Below are 26,171 nucleotides of genomic sequence, written 5' to 3' on the forward strand. Positions count from 1 at the left end.
TGTAGGGATAAGTCCCACCCCTTAGGGGGCGTGTTCGCCTCAGGCTAAAGTTCTCCTATAAAATTGGTGAGCGTGCTCCCAGCGCTCTCTTCTGATTTCCTGGTCTCCGCGGGAACAGTGGTTCTGTAAGTCTATTCCTCCATTAAAGCTGTCTATATTTTGACAATCTGTCTGCATTCGCTTACGCCGTTACACATTCCTTAATCTAAAAAGAAAGAACACAAGTCACAATCCTTGCATTAAACTACAGAAATGGAAGAAAGGGTGTCGAGTGACATTTAGAATTACTGGGATAAAGAAAATACTTGTTTTTTGTTGTTTTTGTTTTGTTCGCTTTTATTGAGCCATATATTTTTCTCCACTTTCTTTCCATCCTCTCCCCCCCCCTTTCTACCCTCTCTCATGGTCCCCATGCTCCCAATTTAGTCAGAAGATCTTATCTTTATCTACCTCCTATGTAGATTATATCCGTGTATGTCTCTCATGGGGTCCTCATTGTTGTCTAGATCCTCTGGAATTGTTAATTGTAGGCAGATTTTTCTTTGTTTTATGTCTAAAAGCTACTTATAAGTGAGTACATATGATATTTGTCTTTCTGGGTCTGAGTTAACTCACTCAATATGATATTTTTTCTATATCCATCCATTTGCCCACAAATTTCAAGATGTCATTATTTTTTCAGCTGTGTAGTGCTCCATTGTGAAAATGTACCATATTTCCTTATCCACTCTTCAGTCAAGAGACATTTAGGTTGCTTCCAGGTTCTCTCTATGACAAATAATGCTGCTGTGAACATAGTTGAGCGCATGTCTTTGTGTTATGGCTGAGCAACCTTTGGGTATATACCCAAAAGTAGTATTGCTGGGTCTTGAGGAAGATTGTTTCCTAATCTTCTGAGGAATCACCATACTGATATCCAAGGGGGCTGTACCAGCTTACACTCCCACCAACAACTCAGGAGTGTTCCTTTTAACCCACATCCTCTCCAGCATAAGCTGACATCACTTTTGATCTTGGCCATTCTTACAGGTGTAAGATGGAATCTCAGAATTGTTTTGATTTGCATTACTCTGACAACTAAGGATGTTGAGCATTTCTTCAAGTGTCTTTCAGCCATTTTAGATTTCTTTGTTAAGAGTTCTCTGTCTAGGTCTGTACATCATTTTTTTTACTGGATTATTTCTTCTTTTGATGACCAATTTCTTTGTATATTTTAAAGATTTGTCCTCTGTCTGATGTGCGTTTGGTGAAGATCTTTTCCCATTCTGTAGACTGTCATTTTATCTTGGTGAACACATCCTTTGCTTTACAGAAACTTTTCAGTTTCAGAAGGTCCTATTTATTAATTGTTTCTCTCCTTGTCTGTGCTACTGTGGTTGTATTTAGGAAGTGGTCTCCTGTGCCAATGCATTCAATGGTCCATCCCACTTTCTCTTCTATGAGGTTCAGTGTGGTGAGTTTTATGTTGAGGTCTTTGATCCATTTGGACTTGAGTTTTGTGCTGGCAATAGATATGTATCTATTTTCATTCTTCTGCATGTTGATATCCAGTTATGCCAGCACCATTTGTTGATTATGCTGAGAAGTAATACTTGTTATGCTTCAGATTTGGTAGGGTGAAAGATTGGAGAAGGTTAGATCACATTGGAAGAAAATGGAATGGTAGTAAATGGGTAGATTCCCTAGCCAATAATTACACTGTTCTCCTTTGGCAAATCCTAGTTTCCCCTTACCCTTCCTTCAGAGAAACCATTGTTGGCCACCTATACTGTGTGGAATGTTTAGATGCCATCAGCTGAGAACATAGAAAAAATTATTCATATGGTCCTATGTTCCTATATGAGTTATAAATCGAAGAAGTAGAATATAGCTTACTAAAAGAAAAACAAATAATAACGAAGTCTATACAGTTTCTTAGGGGTTCACTTTGGGAACAATAACATCAGTCCTGTTAAAAATACCTGTAACACACTTTACTGAGACTCATAAAATAAAGAGAGTTTGTTTCGTATTTCTCCATAAACCAGGACCCTCCTGTGTTAGAACATTGTACCCTCAAAATTGAGCTATTAGTTCTAAAACACATGTTACTGGTGCTACAGAAAGATGGCTGTTTGTCAACCACCAGAGTACTCTTCAGGGTAAAGTGACACATAGTTTTCACTTAATGTTTTTGTCAAAACTGCTAGGATGCAGAGAGACCCCCTGACAGATGAAAGCCTCCTAGACATGCACTACCTTGAAACTTTCTGTTTATTGGAGAATAAATATTGTAAAGATTAAAAATTTTCTATTCAGATTTGCCAGGGATGGGTTGGAAAGGGTGAAATACTTCCTGAAAAGTGAAGGAGGCTTTCCCAGTTGCCCTTCAATAAACACATTTAAACGGTATCACCAATGCAGCTTTAAGTAACTAATAAAGCAAACTTGTCCTTCATGCTGATAGGTAGCCATGCGATGATGAATAATTATATCAAAATCATTGCCTCATCTAAGTTCCTGCAGACTTCTCTCATCCTACAGGCTGTTTGAAGTATCAAAATGATGCTCCTCCCAACTCCCTTGAATCTGATGGGAAGCAGGTTTGATTCTCAGAAATGCTGCTGTTCTTAATGAACTGTAATCAAATCAGGCAAATTTTCACCAGCATTCTGCTGTATTATCTTCCATCTAGATACTATCATCATTTTGTAAAAAGGGAACAAATACTACTTTATAATACACAAATACAGCATCTTTTGCAAGTGTGGGCAGGAAGCTATCTCTTGGTAAAACAATTAACCCTGTGAAAGCCAGAAGTTTTTTTAGTAGTATAATAAAAATTATTATTATTTTTATTACATACACACAATCATGACATCTCTAAATTTTAGGCACTATAATGCTCAATTAAGTGATCTAAGCATGTTTCTAAATGTAAACAATCAAAAACTCAGTATCTCTATTCAAATACATCCAAATCTTAAAGATTTGAAGTGATTATGGGCCCTATGTAGTTTTAAGACTATGTATATTAGATGCATACAATTAAGATGGGGTTTGAAAGCATCCATTTATCTAATTCATCTTCTTCTAAACTAAATGGTTCAAAGCGGTTCCAGGCGAAATGCTCTGAACCTGTACTGCACATTAAAATTCCCTAGGGAGATTTGTAAAACTCATGATACCCAGACAATCCTCTAGCACAAATAAAGCAGAATGTCCCTGAGCAGGACCCAGGCAGCAGTATTTTTTATAACACCTCCCTAGAGTTTCCAAAGCCCCACTACAATTGAGAAATACTTATTTAACAGATGATCACGTGGAACTAACAGGTTTGTTATTTAAAAAAAAATTTTTTTAAAAGTTGAGAAAAGACTTTGCCATGTAACCTTGGCTGTCCTCAGACTCTCAATCCCCTCCCCCACTCCCATTCTCAAACTCCAGTGTGGTGGAATTATAGGCATGAACTGTCACACCCAGCTAAGAACATGAAATTTTGAGGAAAATAGGTGTTTAGATTACAGACTGTCACAAAACTAATGTTCAGTAATTTCCAATTATTTTCTATATCTTCTCAATGACTGCTTGTTAAATTTTTTCTAGTTCCCTTCTTCATTTTGAACATTCAGATTTATTTCTGTAAATGACAGTAAACTTTTAATTAGCAGAGTCTCAAATTAGAAAAGACTGGCCTTTCTGGGAGGTGTATTTGTGCCTCCGAGTGGCAAGGGGATCTAAGAAAGCCTTTGTCGATACATTGTCTCTATGCCCATTGGAGCTGTACACGAGCCCTTACAACCTACCTTTGCGTTAACGAGGGTGAAGTGCAGAGCTGTGCATTCCATTGCTAGCATTACAAATTTAACAATGGGATTTACGAGGTGTGCACTTGCCAGAATGTCTCTAATGTTCAGGTTCACTCATCCTGAATCTTAAATTGGCTCTCTAGGTGCTCTTTTAATTTGTGCAGAACCAATCACACACAGCTCACAAATGGTAGGTCCAAAGAAAAGCACACAGTAATGTGCGGCAGATATGGTTTCTGCCGGGGAAGGCCATTGTTAGCCAGGAGTGAAAATACAGGAATCCTGCTAAAGAGATGAAACATTTGTTATGGTTCCCGAATTGTGAAGGGAAGAAGCAGGCAAAAAAGGTAAAATGCAAACTCTTCTGGGAGCTGCAACAAGAGAAACACACCTACACATAATGATAGTCAGTAGTAATCCGTTTTACGTTCTAACAAGCAGAGGCAATAAGGGTCACAGTAGATTGCACAAAATGTATTGAATCATCACTTAGGCTTGAGGGAGCTCTGACCCAGGACAATGCATGCTCTTTTTTTCTCTTCTACTGAGACACCAAACTATTCCATAAAAGCAAGGGTTTTGACACAAGAAAGAGTATCCACTCACCCCCTTCTTTACTAAAATTCCAACTACAACCCTGATTTATACATAAAAACCAAAATTCAGTGGCAAAAAATATACAGTTACAGTTGCTTTTTTTATATTCTTTCCTGCCCCAGAGTTACTGCCTCTGTTTGAATCTTTGGAAGCCTTTCTAGCAGCTAGCAACTATTGGAACACAGGCCTATAACCACCAGCGTATCCACCTGGAGCAGCTCCTGCTGCCCTCCTACTAAGATAGGGTCGAAAACTTTATTTTCTGGATAGTCAGGCAATCTCCAGAGCCTTAGGCACCTAACGAAGGTCACAGAGCAGTCTGGTATCGAGATCCTTTCAAAGCTCTAAGCTCAGCAGATAGACAGCGTTTGGTAAGGGGGCATGTCAGTATCTTAATGACTGATCTGGTTGAGAGAATTAGTATCAGACTTGCCAATGAATTTGTAGAACTAAAGTTACATCTCAGTGTCAAAATGTTGTATAATGTACAAGGCTCTGGGTGTGAATCTTGGCACTGTGTGACTGGTGATGGGGGCAGAGTATGCTAGGACAAACAATCTCAGTATTAGCCTGATGATCAGAGAATGAAGCTCTCTTGGATTTTTTGCTGATGGGTTTTGTCTTGGTCATTGTGGTGCTTTGAATAAGAATGATCCCCATAGAGTCATATTTGAATGCTTATGGGGTAGCCTTAGAAGGTGTGGCCTTGTTGGAAGAAGAGTGTCACTGGCAGTAGACTTGGAGGTTTCAAATGTCCAAACCAGGCCCAGTGGCTCCTGCCCTTCCTGCTCCCTGCTGATTTAGATATAGAACTCTCAGTCACCTCTCCAGCACCACCTCTTCCTGTGTGTGTGCCTCAGTGCTCCCCGCCATGACAATAATGGACCTCTGAAACACAAGCCAGCACCAAGTAAATGTTTTCCTTTACAGGAGTTGCCATGGTCGAGGTGTCTCATCACAGCAATAAAAACCCTAAGACCATTATTATGTAGCTTTCTTATATTTCTTATTAAAATACATGTCTTTACAAAAGTTAAGGCATAAGGGTGCAGGAGGAGAGAAAAGGACGAATGAAACAAAGTAGCAAGGGACAAGCTAGTGTGATAGACAATGTCTTCAGCTGTATAAACAATCCTTCTCCCTACTAGCTCAGTTAATATTCCAGGCTTGCAGAAGATTTGCAGCCACAGGTTTGTGCCACTCACAATCAATTGCTCCATTTATCAATTTTACCTGGCACAGTAGTCGGCCGAATACAAATGCAAAGAAACAGGAATAAGGATAATCTGAGCACAGTCTCCTCTAGATGGTAATGACTGTTGGCTGGAGCAGGTGCTGAGATGCAATAAAATTCGTGTTAAGCAGCATTGCTATTCTGTAGTTCATCAGACGCACTAACTAGGATTTCTCTTGGTGGCATATGGCAAATCATCCGTCAATTCTATTTGGCTCTTCAAAGAGCAGAGAAGGAGCTGGGCTTCTGTCACAAGCAAAAACTTGTCCTGAGCCAATTGTACTGGATGCGTAAGGTTAAGTCAGCGCTGAGGCATGCACAGATTGGATTGTGAAAAGTCTGAGTCCCATAGCTCTGTGATCGTGATTTCTGCCTCTTTTACACTATTAACCTTTATTCAATCCAATTGTAAACTGCTCCTTTTCATTTGGTTTCACACGGAATTTAATGGATATTGCCAGACTGACAGTTTTAAAGACTGAAGCTTGTCACTCTGGCCAAAGATACCCCCAGGAATATTCAAAAAAGAGTGGGAAGTTGGTGTTTCTTAACAGACACTATGAAGCTCCTTAAGTTATTGACATTCTAAGCCAAGAACTCACCCAACAAAATGCTGTAGCTTTCACCTTCAGAGTTTATTTCCTTTAAAAATGTTTGCTCTGTTTAAACAAAGTTTCTAAACTTTGTCATCCTTTAAGCCATAATGAACTCGGGCCTTATCAGATCCTTTCCTGAAAGAAGCTTCCAGAAGTCAAGAAAGTGTCTGAAGAGTCTCATGATTTGGAAGATAAATGTGACTGAGAGAGAAGGTACAGAGAAATGGGTGGATGAGTTAAAAACACACTGTTGTCTAATGCACATTCTTGCCTAAGTGGCCCTGTGCCTAGCTCTAAAGAACATCACCTCCTACTCTCAGCCCCTCCTCAGGCTAAATCAACTTCTGTAATCCACCCCCAGAGAGCCTCAACAACCGAGATATGATTTCATACAGTGACAAGAAAGGCGGCTTGCCAAATACGTGCATATTCTTTTCTTCATTGACACATCGTTTCCTTTTAGAATAAATGACTAAATTTTCCAGAATTCCTTAAAGGTATTTCTACCCATGTAATTGAGTGTACTACTAAAGTGTACATCAAAGGAAAGTGAGCATCTAGGAAAGTTGACTCTTTTGTCATCGCTTTCCTTCTGTTAGCTAGCCTTGACTTAATAGAGTTTGAGTAATTACTGAATCTATACTAAGTCATGAAAAACATTCCATTATACTCTGAATTTCTTGCCCCTTTTTATAAGGTCTTATAACCTTGAAAAGCTCCTATATTCACATCCTACCCTCACAAAAATAAAGACAAAAGCATAATGAATGAACTCACGTTAGATACATGAAAACTACTTTCAATTATTTTCAAAATTTAATAAAATAGAATATTTACCTTTCAATTGTCTTCGAATGTACCTTTTTATTTGCATGAAGTAAATTTGCATTACAAGTTAAACATCAGTCCAACCATTGCTCATAGCTTTTATCAACCTATAAAACTGAATCTCCGTACTCTTTTGATAATAGTTTCTCAAACCCATTCCTTTCTGATTTTGTGGTTATATTGGAGAATACATTTACCATTTTAAAACTGGTAACATTGTAATTTGTAACTATACTAACTTAACTTAAATACCATCCAAAATCTCTAATCTTGGAAAGCTTTGCTTCTACAGGCTGAGGCAAAAAAAAAAAAAGGACAGAGACATAGAGGAAAAAAAAGACCTACAGAGATCAAGGCTTGACCTGGGAGCTGAACAGCTTCATTAAATATCCTAACATTCAAAATGAACAGACTCTTCCAGGAACCAAGAATGAATTCATTCCCCCTACTACTTTAGAAACGTCTCCTGAGAAGTCTTGTATTACTCTCATTTAAAGAATAAATGCTTGAAAGCATTTCATTATTTATCAATGAATATACCTATATTGAAGCTAAAAGGCAACAAACTATGTCAAAGATATCTTTTAAAAATTTATACTTCAAAACTGAACTCTTAGTTTCAACTCAAATTCCATCTTCTTGCATTTATCTCACTACATGGCAAACCCATTCTTCCAACTTATCAGAGCAAAATCCTTGAATCGATGCTGACATCCTTTCATAATATTGTTAACAGGAGTTGTTGGCACGACCTTCAAATTCAATCTGGAACCAGTACATGTATTATCTTTACAGCTATGATAATGGTCTAAGTTAATTATGACTAAATTGCTAACTGGCCCCCCTCCTTCTTCTGTTCCACCAACAGGCTTACTTCCCTGGACTGCAATGAAAACATCTCCTAAAGAAACTAATACATTAATTAAATAATAATCTGTTCAGCATCTCCCACGTATGGCACTTAGAGACTAAGAAAGGAGGAAGTATTTGTGGCAATCAGAACAGCCTATAATTGGATGTACACTTCCTGGAACACACCTTTCTGCTTAAGAATATACTCATTGGACTTCAGCCACATTGCCCTCTTTCCTTTCCCTGTAGTATATCAGATAATTTTTTTAAAAAAATTGTTGTTATTGAGCTATATATTTTTCTCTGTTCTCCTCCTTTCCCCTCCCTCCTCTTTCTACCCTCTCCCATAATCCCCATGCAACCAATTTCCTCAGGAGATCTTGCCTCTTATTAATTTTCATGTAGATTAGATCATGTAAGTCTCTCCTAGAGTCCTCTTTGTAGTTTAGGTTCTCTGGGATTGTGAATTGTAGGTTAATTTTTCTTTGCTTTATGTCTAAAAGCCACTATGAGTGAGTACATATGATATTTGTCTTTCTAGGTCTGATTTAACTCGCTTCATAAGGTGTTTCCTAGATCTATTAATTTGCAAATTTCAAGATGTCAATTTTTTTTTATGCTGTGTAGTACTCCATTGTGTATATATACCACATTTTCCTTATCCATTCTTCAGGTCGAGGGGAATTTAAGTTGTTTTAGGTGTTGGCTATGACAAATAATACTATTATGAACATAGTTGAGCACATTCTTTGAGGTATGATTGAACATTCTTTGGGTATATACCCAAAAATGGTATTGCTTGGTCTTGAGGTAGGTTGTTTCCTAATTTCCTGAGAAATCTCCATGCTGACATCCAAAGGGGCTGTACTAGCTTGCACTCCTACCAGCAATGCAGGAGTATTCCCTTTACCCCACATACTCTCCAGCATAAGTTGTCATCAGTGTTTTTTATCTTGGCCATTCTTACAGGTGTAAGATGGAATCTCAGAGTTGTTTTGATTTTCATTTCTCTGATGACTAAGGATGTTGAGCATTTCTTTAAGTGTCTTTCTGCCATTTTAGATTTTTCTAAGAGTTCACTGTTTAGGTCTATACCCCATTTTTTTATACTGGATTATTTCTTCTTTTGATGACCAATTTCTTGAGTTCTTTGTATATATTAAAGATCAGCCCTCTGTCTGATGTGTGTTTGGTAAAATTTTTTCCCATTCTGTAGACTGCCATTTTGTCTTAGTGAACATGTCCTTTACTTTACAGAAGCTTCTCAGTTTCAGGAGGTCCCATTTATTGTCTCTCAGTGTCTGTGCTACTGGGATTGTATTGAGGAAGAGTTTTCCTGTGCCAATGTGTTCAAGTATTACTGGGTGTAGTATTCTGGGCTGGCATCTGTGGTCTCTTAATTTCTCCCTAACACTTGACCAGGATCTTCTAGTATTCCTTGTTTCCACTGAGAAGTCAGGTGTAATTCTGATAGGTCTGCTTTATATGTTAGTCGGCCTTTTTCCTTTGCAGCTCTTAATATTCTTTCTTTTTTTTCCTGTATGCTCAGTGTTTTGATTATTATGTGGTGAGGACATTTTTTTGTATCCAGTTTATTTGGTATTCTGTAAGCTTTTTGTATCTTCATATGCATTTTTCTTTAGGTTGGGAAAGGTTTCTTCTATGAGTTTGTTAAATATATTTTCTGTGCTTTGAGTTAGACTTCTCCTTCTTCTATCTCTATTATTCTTAATTTTGTTTTTTTCATGGTGTCCCATACTTTCTGGGTATTTGGTGTTAAACTTTTGTTAGATTTAAGGTTTTCTTTGACTATTTCCTCTATTGTATCTTCAGCACTTCCATTGTATCTTCTCTCTTCCATTTCTTGTATTCTGTTTATGCTTGCGTTTGTGGTTCCTGATCATTTTCTCATAATTTCTGTTTCTATAATTCCCAAATTTGTATTTTCTTTATTGTCTCTATTTCGGTTTTCATGTCTTGAATAGTTTCTTTCATCTGTTTGATTGCTTTTTTATTTTCTTTAAAAGATTTGTTGATTTCTTCTAATTTTTGGATTATCTTTTCCTCCATTTCTTTGAGAAAATATTTTTTTTCCTTTTTAAAGGCCTCAAACATTCTCCTAAAGTTTTTTTAGATCATTTTCTTCTACTTCATCTATATTATATTAGGATGTTCAAGTCTTGTTGTTGTAGAGCCACTAGTTTTTGTTACTGCCGTGTTGCTCTTTGTGGTGTTGTGTATGTTCTTGCCTTGTCTGCCCATCTTTTCCTCTGATTGGTGTAGTTGGGGCTGTGTCTCTGGTGATCCTTCTTCCAGGTGCCAGTGGATCCAAGACTCGGGTGGTTGCTCCTCTCCACATTGAGCAGTCAGGACCAAGGTTCCAGTCACCCCACAGGCCACTTGGTGTTCCCAGAGTTGGCTCTGCAGTCCTGGAGGTCAGTTGAGCCTGCTCCCAGGAAGGTTACTCATTTGGGGCTGTTCACACTGAGGTCGCTGGTTTGGGCCTGCTCAGGCAGAGGTCGCTGGCTAAGGCCTGTTTTCACAGAGGTCCTTAGCTTGGGCCCAGTCGCACATAGGCTCTGACTTGGGCCTGCTTCCTTGGTGATCACTCCCTTGTACCTACCTGCTCTTGTGGAGGTCACTGTCTCAAGCCTGCTGTGGTAAAGGTGACTAGATCAGACCTGCTTTGGTGGAGGTTGTTGGCTCGGGCCTGTTCTTGCAGATGTACTCCCTAGCTTGGGCCTGGTTTGCAGAGGTTTCTGGCTCAGACCTGCTCTTTTGGCAGTCATTCCCTCGTACCTGTATATCAGACCTCTTATAGCCTTATAAATGGTTACATGATTTTCCTTTGTCTGGAAAACTTTTTAGATATTTGCATTTGTTACTTCTTTTATTCTTCCTTTCTTAAAATATTACCATCTCACTCTGTGTATACTTCATTTAAAATGCAATGGGAATCAAAGTAAGAGAAAAATGTCAATTGAATGCTCAGTCACAAATGGGACGTCTATATCACTCACACCCCTCCAGCTGGACTCAGGAGTCATCAGTGTAGAGAGGACCAGTTGGCAGTGGTCAGGGAAGACTGGAGGAAAGCAGTGTCTTCTGGACACCACAAGACCACTACACTCATGGACTTCCAGTGGCTGTGGCTGTCCGCATGAAATCAAGCCAGTCAACATTCTAGTATGGAGAGGGGAGGGCTCATGACCTCACCCCATCCTTAACTGTGATACTATTGACAGCTGATGCTTTCTTAGGGAAGAAGAGTCAGTTGTTTTTAAGGATGTGGCCTCTGGTAGGTTAACCACATTCCAGTGAATGGCCCACTACCCAGCAGAACATAAGCATCACAAACTGGTGTGTTTGAAAACAATAAGGTCATGAAGTCAGGGATGGGGAGGTAAAGAATTAATATGATCAAAATATACTGTATATATGATATTCTTAGTAAATTAATTAAATGTTATATTAAAACTGCAATCAAAGAAATAACAAGTTTCATACATTATAGGTCCAAATAAATACTGTCTAAATGAATGAATCACCAATAAGGGTAATTTTGTAAATGAAATTTAAAGGTTGAGAAGGACACAGAGCAAATCTGGAGACCTCAGTGAAGTCCAATGCTGTACCAGCTCTGTGTTTCTTATCTCCAAAATTATTTTAAGTAAGAGAAATGAATGTCTGTCTTGAACTTTACCATTTATAAGTTCCATCTGTTCGCAGCTAGGATTGGACTGATCCTGTACTTCTACCCACAGCTCACTGCTCCTCGGGCTTTTACTTCTGGAATTTATGTTAGTATCCACTGAAAAGATTTCTAAACCACTTACATGGGTCCAACTTGTTATAACCAAACACAATCATTAAGAAGCTTAAAAAGTTAGCAGTAATTCTGCCATGTGAACCAAACTGAGATTGGAATCAATACTGTTCACTTCCATTCTCAGCTACATAGAATGTTCAAGGATAGCCTGGGGTGCATGAATCTCCGTGTAAAAACGATGGGGGGGGGGAAGGGAAGGGAAAAGAAAAAGACAAAAATAAAAAGAAATTAAGGAAGGGAGAAAATGGACTGGTGTTGTAGCTCAGTTAATAAATGAGGGCATAGAATCAACCCCCTGGTACTCATATAAACAAAGCCAAATATGGCACATGCTTATAATTTCACTGCTGGGGAAAAAGAGACAGGAAATGCCTGTGACTCATTGTCATTCAACCTATCTCACTTCATTAGCTCCAGGCCTAAAAGAGATCCTATCTCAGACAAAAAATAAGGTAAACAGAATTAGCGGGATATTTGGGGTTACACACACACACACACACACACACACACACACACACACACGAACACACACACAAATTTCCTAGAGCTAGAGGCCTTCAACCTCTATTCTTCATGGACCCTCAGCTCCAGCCTTCTCCCTGGCTGGTGCTTCAATGAACCATACTATGTGGGAATGTTTGGCAAGCTTTGAACTTATGGCACTCTCTGGAGTCTCCGAGCAGTCATCACAAACATGATTGCCATGGCCCTAAGGGAGCCCTGCATTGGTCACCTCATCTCTAACTATCTGCTGGAAACCTTTTTAGAGTGAAGAAGATAAATATTTTCCTCGTCTGTCTCATGATACAGTCTCTTGTCTCCCTCAAAAGCAACCAGTCTAATATAATCTAAACATTTAGGTTATTAGAAACTGAACATCTAGGATAGAAGCAAAACATAATTTTATTTTCAAACCCAAACTTTCTTCAAAAAGAAGCAGAAAGCCTGGGTATCTTGGATAGAAAACACAAGTATAAAATGGAGGAAGAGATTCAAAGTGCATTTTCTAGGCTGGAAAGACATAACTTAGTTGGTAAAATATCTAACAAGCATGAAAACCAGAGGTCTAAGTCCAGAATCCTTGTGGTTTTTTTTTTGTTTGTTTGTTTTTGATTTTTTTTCTTTAAAAAAAAAAGTCAGGTAGATGTTTATTACCCAGTACGAAAGAAGTAAGCAGTGACAAGAAGATCATTGGGGTTCACTGGTTGGCCAGCCTGGACTAATCAGCTCCACACCAAATGAAATACTGTATCTGCATAAACAAGATGGAACACACTTGAGGAATGGCATCTAGTTGAGTTCCTGCTTCTTCACACACACACACACACACACACACACACACACATGCATGGACCCTTCCAACATATATATTCCTGACAATTTCTTGAATATGTTCATTCATGTGCAAAAGTGCCAACATTACCATATATATATATATATATATATGTATACCATATATATATGTATACCATATATATATGTGGCGAGAGAGAGCCATCTTTTAATCTGGGATGAGGAGAAAAAAATATTTATCAGTACAGATTCTTCTTTACAAAGAAGAGAAATCGACTATGACTGACTACTTAAGCAATGGGAAGAATTAAAAAGGCTAGATTTCTTAAAAAAAAAAAAAAAAAAAAAAAAAACAGCCTGCTCAGACCTGTATATCTCAGAATAATGCCCCGAGTAAGGCTATGAACTTGAGCTGAGGATAAAGGTTAGCTGTGCCAGGACAAGCAGAGTGTGAAAGTGAATGGTGCCATTGATACACCGGAAACAGCTTCCTTTAGAACGAGTTGATGTCCACGTTTTCCCATGTCACTCACTTCATACTCAGAACTAATGTGGAGAGACTGACTTGCAAGAATATGGATCATTTGACCAAATTCTGCTTTCAAATAAGGCTAAGAAAGTGAGTAGGAGGCCCTTTTAGTCATTGTACTTCATAAAGTTATTATTTCTACAAATTTAAAATTGGCTATGTCTCCAGCCAAGATTCATCTCACAACAGAAGGGAATTTAAATGCAAGAGAGAAAAAAATACTAAACAAATCTTTTCAATGAGAAAGACGGTTGAGCAGGCAGAGAGTAAGTATGACAGGAATTTGAGGTTTCGTTAGCCATGTTTCGGGCTGCTATACCACTTGACTAGGAGTGATTTAAATAAGAGGATTTTAATCGTCTTGATACAAAATAAGAAAATAGATGCTTATTCCCACTAGTTCAGCAGTTCGGTCAGGTTAAGAATAAACCAAGTTCTTTTATCTTTTTCCTCAGAATGTTAATATAGTCGATTTAGCTTCAAAACAGGAAAAAGAGAAAGAGGCAGAGGCATTGCCACCATGTGTATCACAAGCAATCAGTTCACAGAAAAGTGCATCATAGAAGTAAAAACACCAGAGGCATGGAAACCAAGGAAGGGTTCCTTCTTTATATCTGTCTTCCATATTAAGTCTTGAATCTGTAGAGCATAGTAACCTCCATGGCTGTTTTATTGCCTCTCCCATAAGATACAGTTCATCAGCATTGTGCTGTCTCCCTTAACCTTAACTGTTACTGAGAATGTTTGTAATCTCATACCTCTCCATTTTATGGGGGTCTTTCTTTGTTTACTTACTTCTTTGCTTGTGTGTGTGTGTGTGTGTGTGTGTGTGTGTGTGTGTGTGTGTGTGTGTTTGGTATGTTTTGCATCTGCATGTATATGTGTGTGTTGGGGTGGGGGACTCTGCTACTTCATTAAAGGTTCACTTTACATTGTCTTGTTTGGTACCATCTAAAGCATTCTTTCTATGATACTGGTGTCTTTCTCAAGGATCTATTTAGTTACCTCTGTGGATTCCTAGTCTGAGTCTGGCACGCAGACCCTGGCTTTTCTTACCTCCATTTGACACTTTATTTATTTGGTAATTATCACAAGTACATTCCTTATAAGGAGGAATCATAACTAAATAGGCACTGAAATGAAAAGGATACATTGAATGAGTCTACTGAAGCTGTCCTTGTCATTACTGAAATATCTTGAGCACTTTGCTCTGTCTCTTGGAGTTCTAATTTTTTCTGTTCTTTACTTCACACAGTCTTGTGCGGAGGCTTATGATGATATGAAGTGCAAGGCACTGAAAGGAAAGGAGATATAAGGAGAGAATGGTTTTATGTAAAGCATCCTTTCCCCTTTCCAGAACCCAGTCAGCGATCACTACTTACGTTCCCCACAACCTGCTCTATTCCTCACCTGGTGCTGGACCTTCCACCTGTTTCATTTGACTGTAGTATCCATACCCAATGAAAGAGATGGCAAATGTAAGCGCTATGTGAGATCTACTCCTGGCAAACTACAGAGATTATTTTGGCTTTTGGCAACATATTTTCTATGCTAAGATCCCAAATCTTGATTCCAGTCTCTATGTTAACCATCAAGGACCATTTTCGAACTTCATTCATGTTGCCTCCAAACAAAATACATCATTTTCATAGCTAAATAATATTCCATCTTGTATGTATATTAAATGTCTTAGCACATTTATCCTTCAATGGATACCTTGGCTGATTTTATATCTTGAATATTATAATCAGCCAAGCGAACATGGTCGTGCAGATGTCTCTAATATAATGGCTTAGTTTTCTTTGGTTTTGTACACCCAGTGGTGAGATAGCTGTATCACAATGTTAGTTCTGGCTTAAGTTTTGAAATATAAGTACTGTTGATATTTAGCTTAATACAGCAATGTTTTATTCATGTTTTCTACGAGAAGGTATGATAACATGTAGATAAGTTAGATCCTTGTTTTTACATGTTTATGAATGATGCTCCAAAGCTGAAACTAATTTGCTTTTCTCCAGAGGCATAAAAACCCAGCTAGTGCCATGTAAGTGCTCGGGGCGGGGAGGGGGGCTTACCTTGTCAGCTTGTACAAAATCTGCTCAAATGTTGAGAGTAAACTATATAAACATTCACCTTCCATCATTGTGTTTCTACTCTTTATGACTTCATTTAAGAATGGATTCTTCCTTTTGTGTGTGTGTATTTTGTTTAAAAATATTTTTTTCTTTTTTTTACACCGAAGAAATATATGTGAAGATACGCAAAGTTGATTGAGTTCTAGGTCTTTTATTTTTATTTTTTTAAAAAACCTATCTTTGCTCATTTTACATATCAATCCCAATTCCAACTCCCTAACCTTCTCCCATTCCCTCCACCATTCTCCCCATCCCACCACACCTCCCCCATCCACTCCTCAGAGAGGGCAAGGCTCCCGTGGAAGACCACTGGGTTATGGTGTTACAATGTTGCCTTTTAAGTTGTTGAATGAATTTTTGCTTTGATGCCTGAAGAATCAAAGTTCCTCCATTTTGTCCTCTGCCTCCATCTTGTGTCTTGTGTAAGCTATTTCCCATAAAACATCCAGTCCTCAGAAATGGCTAGGGGCAAAAGTGACAGAATAGCCATCTGGAAAGTACAGGTAACTTCAGAATGTCCCTACTTGTCAGCAAATAAGAAATTTTACAAATACCCGATGAGTTTCAAAAAAAGAAATTCTGAATAGTCCCTATATAGGAGTCAATCAGGATTGGACCCATCACACCACACACTGCTAATGTAATTTTTCTGGTTTTTGCCTTTATATAATGTCCTCTAGAAGGGTGGCCTCCTCTTGCTGCTGCTCTGCCAATTGCTTTGATGAGGTCCCTGCCAGCTTATATTGTGCATGCAATAAAGCTTGCTTTTGCATTTCAGTGAGTTGGTCTCCCTGGTTGGTTTTTTTTGGGGGTCCCCACAGACTGATCACAACAGCATCTACCTATCTCGTCTTCCAACAGATGCTGGCAGTGTCTTTGCCTTTTAGTCCAATCCTTGCTATTGCTATTTCTCTGTCTTACAGAGTTGTTCTTGGTCTGCTCTGTGTTGTCACTGTCTCGGGGAGCCGCTGAGGTTTCTCTTGGCCTGATCTCTTGGTTTACTCTGTGTAGTCACAGCCTGTGCTTCAGAGTTCCTCTAAGGTCATGGGGGATAGGAGGGTTTGGGAGCAGAGTGAGACTTGAGCTTACAGGATCCAATTGATGGGGTTGGGGTATTGGAGCAGCTTACCCGCAGGAAGCTTGCCTGCCAACTGGCTAGAGAAACTGAGGCAGGTGGGGGAGACACCTGGGGTTTTGTCCTGGTACTGAGGACCTAGAAAGTGGGGTGCTCAGCTTGGTGGGTGACCACTCACTTCTTGGTCTGCTCTATGCAGTCTCATCCTGTGCTTCAGAGGTCCTCTGAGGTCACAGAGAATAAGATGGTTTGGGGACAGAGTGGGACTTGCCGTTCCAAACTGGGAGAACAACTTTGAATATTGTCACATTAGAAAAAAAAAGCAGAAACAAAATTCACCAACCAAAGCATGAGTGATGCTGCTGACACATTTGTCCTCCTAAACCCTTATTTATGATATAATTTTAGCAAGGCAAATGCAGTGAGCATTGCTCTTAGAACTTAATCACTGGTGCCTTCAACAAGAATTTTAAAGTCTGTTTTATAAAAAAGTTTCAGGCACTTTGAAAATGCTTCAATGGAGAGAGTTCTATGTATCCTTGCATGAAGCATAAGTAGACATTCTGAAGAACAAAGAAGGGAGAGGGGATCAGGAGTGTGCAAGGGCTATGTGCTGCACAAGAGCACAGAAATTCAGGAGATAAAATTAATTAGACAGTGCTGGATTCCACTAGCTTATACAAGGAAGGATTTGGAGGGGGGCAATTGGTTTTGTTTTGTTTTGCTATAGTAAACTCAAATGAGTGTTAGGGCTAGCTCATAGCATCCCATGAAAGACCATGTCCTGTGGAGAGGATCTTGGATGCAGAAGACTTTATTTCTTCCACCAGCTCAGTCATCTGTTTCTTTTTACATGGCTTACTTTTTCCTTTACTCATCGAAGAAAGTGACTGTTAGGTGATGTAATGGTCTGCTCTGTCCCTTTAAGAGACAAACCACATCCATTCCTTCCCTGTCTTGCTTCCAGCCTTAGTCCCTTCCTTTTCCATCTCCCTCTTGAAAAGACAGCTTCTGTCTCTCCCCACTTCTCCCTTTCCCACCTTCTGTTTTTTTCTCTCTCTCTCTCCTCTTCTCCCTTCCCTTCCATAACCCACTAAATAAATATCCAACTTCATGGCATGCCTATGTGTCTGTCATCTCAACCTGCAGAATGGTCTCCTGGCATACCTATCCAGCTTTCTCTCCTCATGGGATGCCCTGCCCTTGTGGCTCACTGCAGCTACTTGGGGAACTACACCATTCCTGCCTAGGACTGGCTGCTCTCATGACTCTCTGCTCACTCCCTGCCCCTGCTCAGGGACCTGTTGCATGGCCTCATGGCCCCTTGTCCACTAAAGCCACTCAAGGAACCTGCAACATTTCACTTAATCCATTACAGGTGAACTTAGATTTAATTCTCTCTCTATCTCCTCTCATAGAAAGTTTCTTTTTTATTGTTTAGAAAAGAAAAGAGCATAGAAAGAGTTTGAGATGGAACATGGTCTTTCTTTAAGTGTTATTGATTTTAGCAAACAAAAATAAAGACTAAAAATAAAAACAAAAATTAATTTTCAGATAAATAACAAATGCCACAATAGTCTAACTCTGAACTATCAATACATCCTGTCAGATATTTGACAAGTGTAGTAAGGAGCTGTGGGCTGCATTTCCACCCAGCTCCCACACAGCTAGCTTTATACCCGAAATAACAACACAAAACTTATATTCTTTTAAACACTGCTTAGCCCATTAGCTCTAGCCTCTTACTGGCTAATTCGCACATCTTGCTTTAACCCATTTCTAATAATCTGTGTAGCACCACGAGGTGGCTTACCAGGAAAGATCTTAACCTGCGTCCATCTTGGAGAGGAGAGGCATGGCGACTGCCTGACTTGGCTTCTTTCTCCCAGCATTCTGTTCTGTCTACTCCACCTACCTAATTTTCTGTCCTATTAAAGGGCCAAGGCAGTTTCTTTATTAACCAATAGACAGATGACCCTCCTCCATCAGATAAGATGTTGTAGGCTGTTAGAAAACACCATAAGCCAATCCTCTATTCGTTGTACATCTGGCATTCAAATTGAAGTCATAATCCTATTTTATCTGACAACCCTAAATGCTTGGGTCAAGCACTCATCATAGCACAGTGTTCAGGGAGGCAGACCCATTCTACTAGGTCAAGTCTATGACTTAACAATTCTCTCTTCCCCATCCGGTCTCATACCAGAATCATCACAATGAGTGAAACAGTTCATCTGTAGTCAACACTGGTAATCAACTCTTCACAACAGAGATGGTCAAGAAAAAAAACATTCAAATCTATCAATTAGTCACTTAGGATTTGGCCAAAAGAAAAAATGCTGATTAGGGGTTTTGTAGTTGTTTCTGCTGTTGTTGTTATTGTTGTTTTCCACAGTTGGTGATCTACCTTATTTCACACTGCCATCAATTATAGGATATTTCATGGAAAACTCTCTCCTGCTAATGTTAAAAAGTAGAATTACCCCTATGTAACTGGCGTATTTACCACGAAGTCAATTGGTAGGGTGGGCTAAATGACCCTGTTTAAAGATAGGGGCCTTGCCTGGATAGTAGGCTGCCTGCTTTATGGTTTGATCAAGATGCAGAAAGCTTTCTTGAGCTTATCTAAGTGACTATTATAAAATAATAAGCAAAAAATATGTTGGCTCCAGTCAGGAGGTATGATAGAAATATGGACTCATCTAAGTTTGGCTGTGATATACTTAATCACATTGATAATGCTTGGCTCTGTCATTTCTTACGAGCTAACTATTTCATTCTTTTGTAAAGAAAATGTCCCGAAAGACATCAATTTTGAAGAAAAGTGTTTGAACTAAACTTAGAGACAGTGTACCAAATGATGATCAGAGTTGCAAGATAACTTCAAACCTTAAAATACAGACAGCCATTTTCAACAAATTTTACAGAGGTCTTATAAGTAGACATAGCTATGAAATAGCTGCAAAAAGTCTTCTCATAACATCACAAAGGTTTGGTGTAGGCCCTGCAAGGAAGAGTGGCCTTTAAAATCAAAATGTTCTATACAAAACGGAACATCAAAACAATAATAATCCCCTCTGTGAATAAATAATGACAACCTAGCTCTAATTAAATGACAGCTATGACAATGAAACTAGCAGAGAGTTTCAGACACTAATGTACATATGTGAGATCATGCACTGGTTAGTTTTCTGTAAAATTGTCAGAGACTGGGATCATCTGAGAAGAGAGAAATGAAATTTAAAGAAAATGCCACTACCAGACTGGCATATAGGCAGGTCTGTGGGGTATCTCACATCATGACCAGAAAGGCATGGTTTCCGGAACTTGAGGCAATTGGTCATTTTTCATCCTCAGTCAGGAAGCAGAGAGATGGATGCCATTGCTGAACTCATTTTCTCCCTTGTAATTCAGTGTGAGACTCCTGCCCACAGAATGATCCCACTTGTATTTAAGACAATTCATCCAAGCTCAACTATTCCAGCTAGAAACTCCATCATAGATGTGCCCAGGTGTCTTCCAAGTGATTCTAGATCATGTCAACTTGACAGTGCTAACTACCACAAGCTCCCCTTTGACAACATGAGGCCCAAACATCACAGACAAAACTTTTCACTGCTGATTTTCATAGGCTTATAACCAATCTCATAAATAAAAAAAGCATTCAGTCTAAATGTAAAAGTTCCCATAAACTTTTCACTTGTAGTGCTGTTCAAACATTTAAGTATAGAGTTGTTTCTGAGACTCAGGCCACCTCTAGATGCTCAACCCCTATAAGCTAAATATAACAGGTGACATGCCTCCAAAATACAATGGCACAGACTAAATATTCACAATCCAAAATGGAGTAATAGGGATAGAGAAAGGGAAGATTAAAAGATGCTGCTGGGCTAATGCCTTAAAATAATGCATGCTTTGAAACAAAGTTCCCATTTTAAATTATTCTTTTATAATTTAACCTAAGACAAGAAAATAAGAGTGTAGTTCAAACTGCAGAGGATATGGAGGAAAAGGTAGAGAAACATCCTCTACTTTCTGCTTGTGATCTGTAGAAGATAAGATAAGCAGTGACTAAATTAATCTTCCACCTCTGTCCAGCTTCTCTGGAGTGTAGAACTCGAATACCAATGGATAAGAATGCTTTCTGTTTTAACTTGTTTCACTGCTTATCTATTGCATTTATTAAGCACCAATGACTTTTCAGTCAGTTATGGATTGACCCTTAATTAAGTTCACACTTGACACTGAGATTCTGGCTTCCTTATTTCTGCAACTGGATAGAAGAAAAGATTGAACTAAATGTACATCAAGAAGGGCATATTCTATTGCCATATCAAAGGTTAGTGAAGAAGTAGGAAACTCTCTAGATGATTTAAGACTAAGAGACTTTAAACAGGGAAGTAGCTAATTGCTAAATCAAAGAGAGAAGTACCCATGCCAGACTAGCAGAAGGATGTTTTAAAACAGTAGAAGCTTCTAGAAACCATATGAACATAGATCGGAGTGATGCTACCATAATCAGAAGCTACCATATTCAAGAGAAGCTATAGTCAGCAGAGATGGTCTAGCAGAAGATGGGTCTATGAAGGTAAAAGCTGTACAGATAGGAGCAACTTCCTTATAAGGCACACAGTTCAGGCCAGCAACTGTGAATTTAAGACATAATCTGAGGTGAACATATAGCCCACTTACCATATAGTTGTAGAGTACTTCCCTAGTATAGGTATATCATTGGGTTACACCTCTACCACTAAAACTACCAGTGCACATGCGTGCACAGAGGGAGAGAGAGAGAGAGAGAGAGAGAGAGAGAGAGAGAGAGAGAGAGAGAGAGAGAGAGAGAGAGAGAGAGAGAGAGAGAGAGAGAGANAGAGAGAGAGAGAGAGAGAGAGAGAGAGAGAGAGAGAGAGAGAGAGAGAGGAACAGAGACAGAAAGACAGGCAGGCAGGAAGGAAAGCAGAAATACACAAAGTAATTTAAAAAATCACCTATCTATCCTTGCAACACTCTAGTACTTTTCAATGGGTGAATATACCTGGAAACCTAAAACACATCAAGGACAAATTAGTAGAAACAGACAAGTTAGGAGACAGTGGAGGAAGAAATAGATCTAAGATCAAACAAGAAATAAAAAAGTTTTATTATATAAGCAGAATTGAGAAAACAGATATATGTTTCACTGGTTGTAACCTCAGCTGTTCACTGAATGTTTTGTAGATTAATGTCTGAATTCCACAAAGAAAAGAAATGGGCAAGACGAACGTGAAACCACAGTGAAAGGAGTTATTTATACTTAAAACCTCATGTTCTATTGACAATTGAACAGCTGGGGAAATGTGCACTCAACATCATCCATGTTCTCATCTTTAGAACAAGTGGATATGATAAAAGGGAAACTTGAAGACAGAAGTAAGAGGAAGGGAGTTGAATCACATGGGCTCTGAAAAGCAAGAAATCTTCCCTAGTAGCAGTTAGGAGGGCCTTTAAGTGTGAAAAATAGAGTGTTGCCTGCTTTAAATATAAGAAGAAGGAAATCACACCAAAGAATGGAATGCTCCCCATATCACCTTACTTGAACCATATCTATAAATAAATAAATAAATCTTTAAAAATAAGTAGATTTATGTTGAAGCACCTGCTGCCTGCCTGCAGAGTGAAAAGGAGAATTGGGATTCCCCTAACTCACGTAAAGTCAGATGTGGAAGTAGAAGCCTGTAACTCCAACACACCTGTAGCAAGATGTCTAGTGGTGACAACACTCTCCAGACGCTGGTGACACAGTTTGTCTGGCATATGCAATGTAGAACAAGAGAACCTGTCTCAAGCAAGGTGGAAGGTGAAAACCAACACCACAGGTTGTCCTCTGTTCTCTAGTTTGGTGCAGGAGAATAGTCTGTATTTTGTCAATTATGTTTTAAGTAAACGCTAATTGGCCAGACAGGAAGTATATAGGCAGGTCAACCAGACAGGAAGTAGAGGTGGGGCAAGGAGAACAGGAGAATTCTGGGAAGGAGGAAGCCCATTCCTCCCAGGCCTGTCCAGATGACGGAAGAAGCAGGATGTGACCTACCCCGCTAAAAAAAAAAAGGTACTGAGCCATGTGGCTAACATAGATAAGGATAATGGGTTAATATACATTATAAGAGCTAATACAAAACCTGAGTTAATGGGCCAATCAATTTATAACCTAATGTAGACTCTGTGTGATTTTCCTTGGGGGCTTACTGGCTGTGGGAACTGGGCAGGACAGAAACCTTAACAAGTAGGACCTCATGTTACACTAGTTGGCTCATTCATATTATCCATTTAAGGTTCAAGCTAACTAGAATGTTCTTTCTCGTTTCACAATATATGCAGTTCTTCAATATGTAGCAATCATGGCATTTCAGGGAGTACTATATTGAGTATATCTATCTATAAGTTATCTGCAGGGTGTACCCCCTTTAGCCGTTTCCTATTGTGGTTATGACACTTGTAATGTTTTCACTATTTTTGGCTTTGATCAGATAGTTTCCCGGAGTGTTGAGGAAGATAACCTTTATCAGATAAAGAAGGGCATTTTGTTCTATCTCTTGTACTCAAAAACTTCAAAATTCTACTAAAGCAATGTCTGTAACTTATCCTCTCCCTTCAGTCCCTGGTGCCTCTCTTCACCTGCAGTGGTGACTATGGGGAAAAATGGGAATGATGCTCAAAGCACAGAGCAATAAGAAGGTTTGCTAAAAAGAGTTCTCTGTATCCTCAGCTGATCTTAGCTGATATGCATACTTTCCTGTGTTAAGCCACTGACTGTGTTAGGAAATATATTACTGCAGCATCCTAAATAGTAGGATTTCTGATTTTTGAATGCTTGGGAATTCTCAAAAGGATGCATTTTCAGATTTAATGGTATCAGTGTAAAACCTTAAGATTTGATGTCTTTCTAAATATGGGGATTTGTTTTTTCCTTTGTTTTTAATTTAACTATATATTCTGCCTTTCTCTGAATGTAAGATGTAACACCTATTTATTTTAGAAAATATCTATTTCTTTAAATTCATGCTTCAATTGGTGTTGATACTCTTCTAGTTTTGAACCTCTGTGTTTATGTCACAATTTGTATACCTGATGCTCTTTATTCAAGCCTTTATTTCCCTTTCATCTTTGTTAGTATCTCCTCTCCCCTATAGGTTTATTTAGCTCATTTTTCAAATTGAGCAAATGGCTCATGAGATTATGAGTGTAACTAAATTGGGTCTTTATATGGGAATCTAACTAGTTTGCAAAAAGTTTGAAACGATGTGCTACAGGATCTCACTCGCTCCATTTAGATAAACATAAGATTAAAATAATCCTCCAAGAAACTTTAGGAGTTTATTTGAAAATGAAATGAATGCATTTATTTTGAATATAGTTTTCTATTTTGTTGCTTGTGCTTAGAAAATCTGGTTTGTACAAATTCTCCCTTTTAATCATATGTAATTTTGAATCATAATAACATGCTTAATATTTATTAATGTTTCATGAATTCCTGTAAACAGCATGTACCTTCTGTTCATTGCCACAAAAAAGTTATACATGCATTCTTATGTTTAATGTAGCAATTTTGTCATTCAAATACTATTACCTTGCTTATTTCTTCCTTGATCTTCAAATTTCTAAGAGCGGGGAACTGAAGTCTCCCCCTAAAGTTTGTCAGTTTATTTTATTTCACTATCTAGGCTTTGATTAACACCCATTAGTGCTAATGGTGATGAAAGAATAAAAGCCAATTAAAATTAAAATGTCTCAGTCATTAACTTCTCAATATAAAAGTCTCTTTTATATGTATTACATGAAAATTAAAGTCTATTTTGCACATATTGATAACAGCTCTCTCTCCATTAACAGGTGCTGGTTCTATTTTAGTTTCAAATCATTATTTTTAGTATTGCTTTATCATTTTATTTCAGAGTAGCACAATAAAAGGTCACCCTTTATTTTCTTGTAACATTTATATCATTTACAATGACAGCTTAGCATACTCATACTCAACAGTAAAGCATATGTTTACTGAACTTAGAAGGCAATGTAATCCTATATTTTTAAACTGTGCCATATTTAAGTAAATCCTCAAGATGCTTAGTGTGAGCCTTCTTCATTTTGTTTCTAATTTCCTTTGTTTCTCTGAGTGATGTTTCATATTGAAAACAATTTCTTTCTTCTGTAATACTTACTTCTTTCATTTCTTTCTCATGTTTCAAAATAATGACTCTAACCTACCTTCTTATTCCACAAAATAAACAGAAGTGATGGACACTGTAAAGTCTTAATTCTGTATATGATTATAGTTTGGTTGGGTACCTGGACCTCAGTTTTTAAAGTCTTAATACCTTTCCTGTTTTTCCAGTGCTATCCAAACTCTATTGATAACACAAATGCAAGAATCCCACACATTCTGGACAACATGTTGCAACAGACAAGAGGTTTTTTGTTTGTGTCTCTCTCTCTCCCTCTCCCTCCCTCCCCCCTCTCATGTGTGTATGTTCTCTCTCTGTGTCTCTCTGTTTCTCTCTCCCTCTTTCTCTCTCTCTCTCTCTCTCTCTCTCTCTCTCTCTCTCTCTCTCTCTCTCTCTCTCTCTCTCTAATAGTAAATCTTTTTTTCCAGAGGCAGAGTTTCCCTTTTGTCTCATGAATGAGAACTGAATTATATTTTTTTGCACAAATCATTCCATCTAACAGGAATAAAAGCCTCATAATTATTCTTTCCCAAAGAAGATATTTACTCTCCCTAAAGAAATATAAATTCTGATAATCACCACATAAAAACAGAGGAGGAGGAAAAGAAATAAAATGGTGTGTGTGTAGTGGGGGTACGGGGTAACCTGCAGCCTAAGCAATGGACTGTTGGCAGACATCCAACAGAATATAATGAGTAAGTCGAGTTTTTGTTACTCTCTCTGGAGCCCGTTAGAGTTAGGTTGGTTTCCTTAGTGTTTACTTGGCTTTCTCCATTTTTTATTATGTAATAATTTTACACATTTATATAATTTTTCATCATTTTTGCCCCCCATTCCCTCATCCCCCTTTCCCACTGCCAGCCACCCTTCTCCACAACCGATCCCCCCTCTTCTTTCTGTGTGGAGCCACCACATTTAAATCAGAACTCTTTGCCTGAGCCTGGGTGGTAAGTCATTCATGGGAGCAAGGACAATTTATATGAAGCTAAATGACTGAAGAAAGTGACACTCCCCAACAAGCATAAGTTGTAGATAGTCACTCTGGGCTGAGTGGGGCCTTGTAAGTCTCTCTCTCATTCCAAAAGGACATTGGTGGATCTGATTCTGTGCCGATATCATTCAGAAAAGCAAGGCTGCAGGGAAATCATGAGTGTCACGGCCATGGCATATCCAGAAGACACTTTTTCTGTTGCACATCTTATCTCCTCTGATCTACC

The 26,171-nt window shown here is 38.6% G+C and overlaps 1 protein-coding gene across 1 annotated transcript in view; it reads right to left on the reverse strand.

Moving 5' to 3' along the window:
- Window positions 1-181: 181 nt before the first annotated feature.
- LOC126505863 (60S ribosomal protein L27-like) overlaps window positions 182-26,171 on the reverse strand; it is a 112,192-nt gene continuing 86,202 nt past the window's right edge. Inside the window, exon 4 of the mRNA XM_050149093.1 lies at window positions 182-205. Within this exon, the coding sequence (XP_050005050.1) occupies window positions 182-205 (24 nt within the window). The remainder of the gene's footprint in view (window positions 206-26,171) is intronic.

The sequence above is a fragment of the Alexandromys fortis genome, unplaced genomic scaffold (genome assembly GCF_014885135.2).
Source record: "Alexandromys fortis isolate MF-2015 unplaced genomic scaffold, M_Fortis_MF-2015_v1.1 scaffold_4, whole genome shotgun sequence".
In the NCBI taxonomy this organism is placed as follows: Eukaryota; Metazoa; Chordata; class Mammalia; order Rodentia; family Cricetidae; genus Alexandromys; species Alexandromys fortis.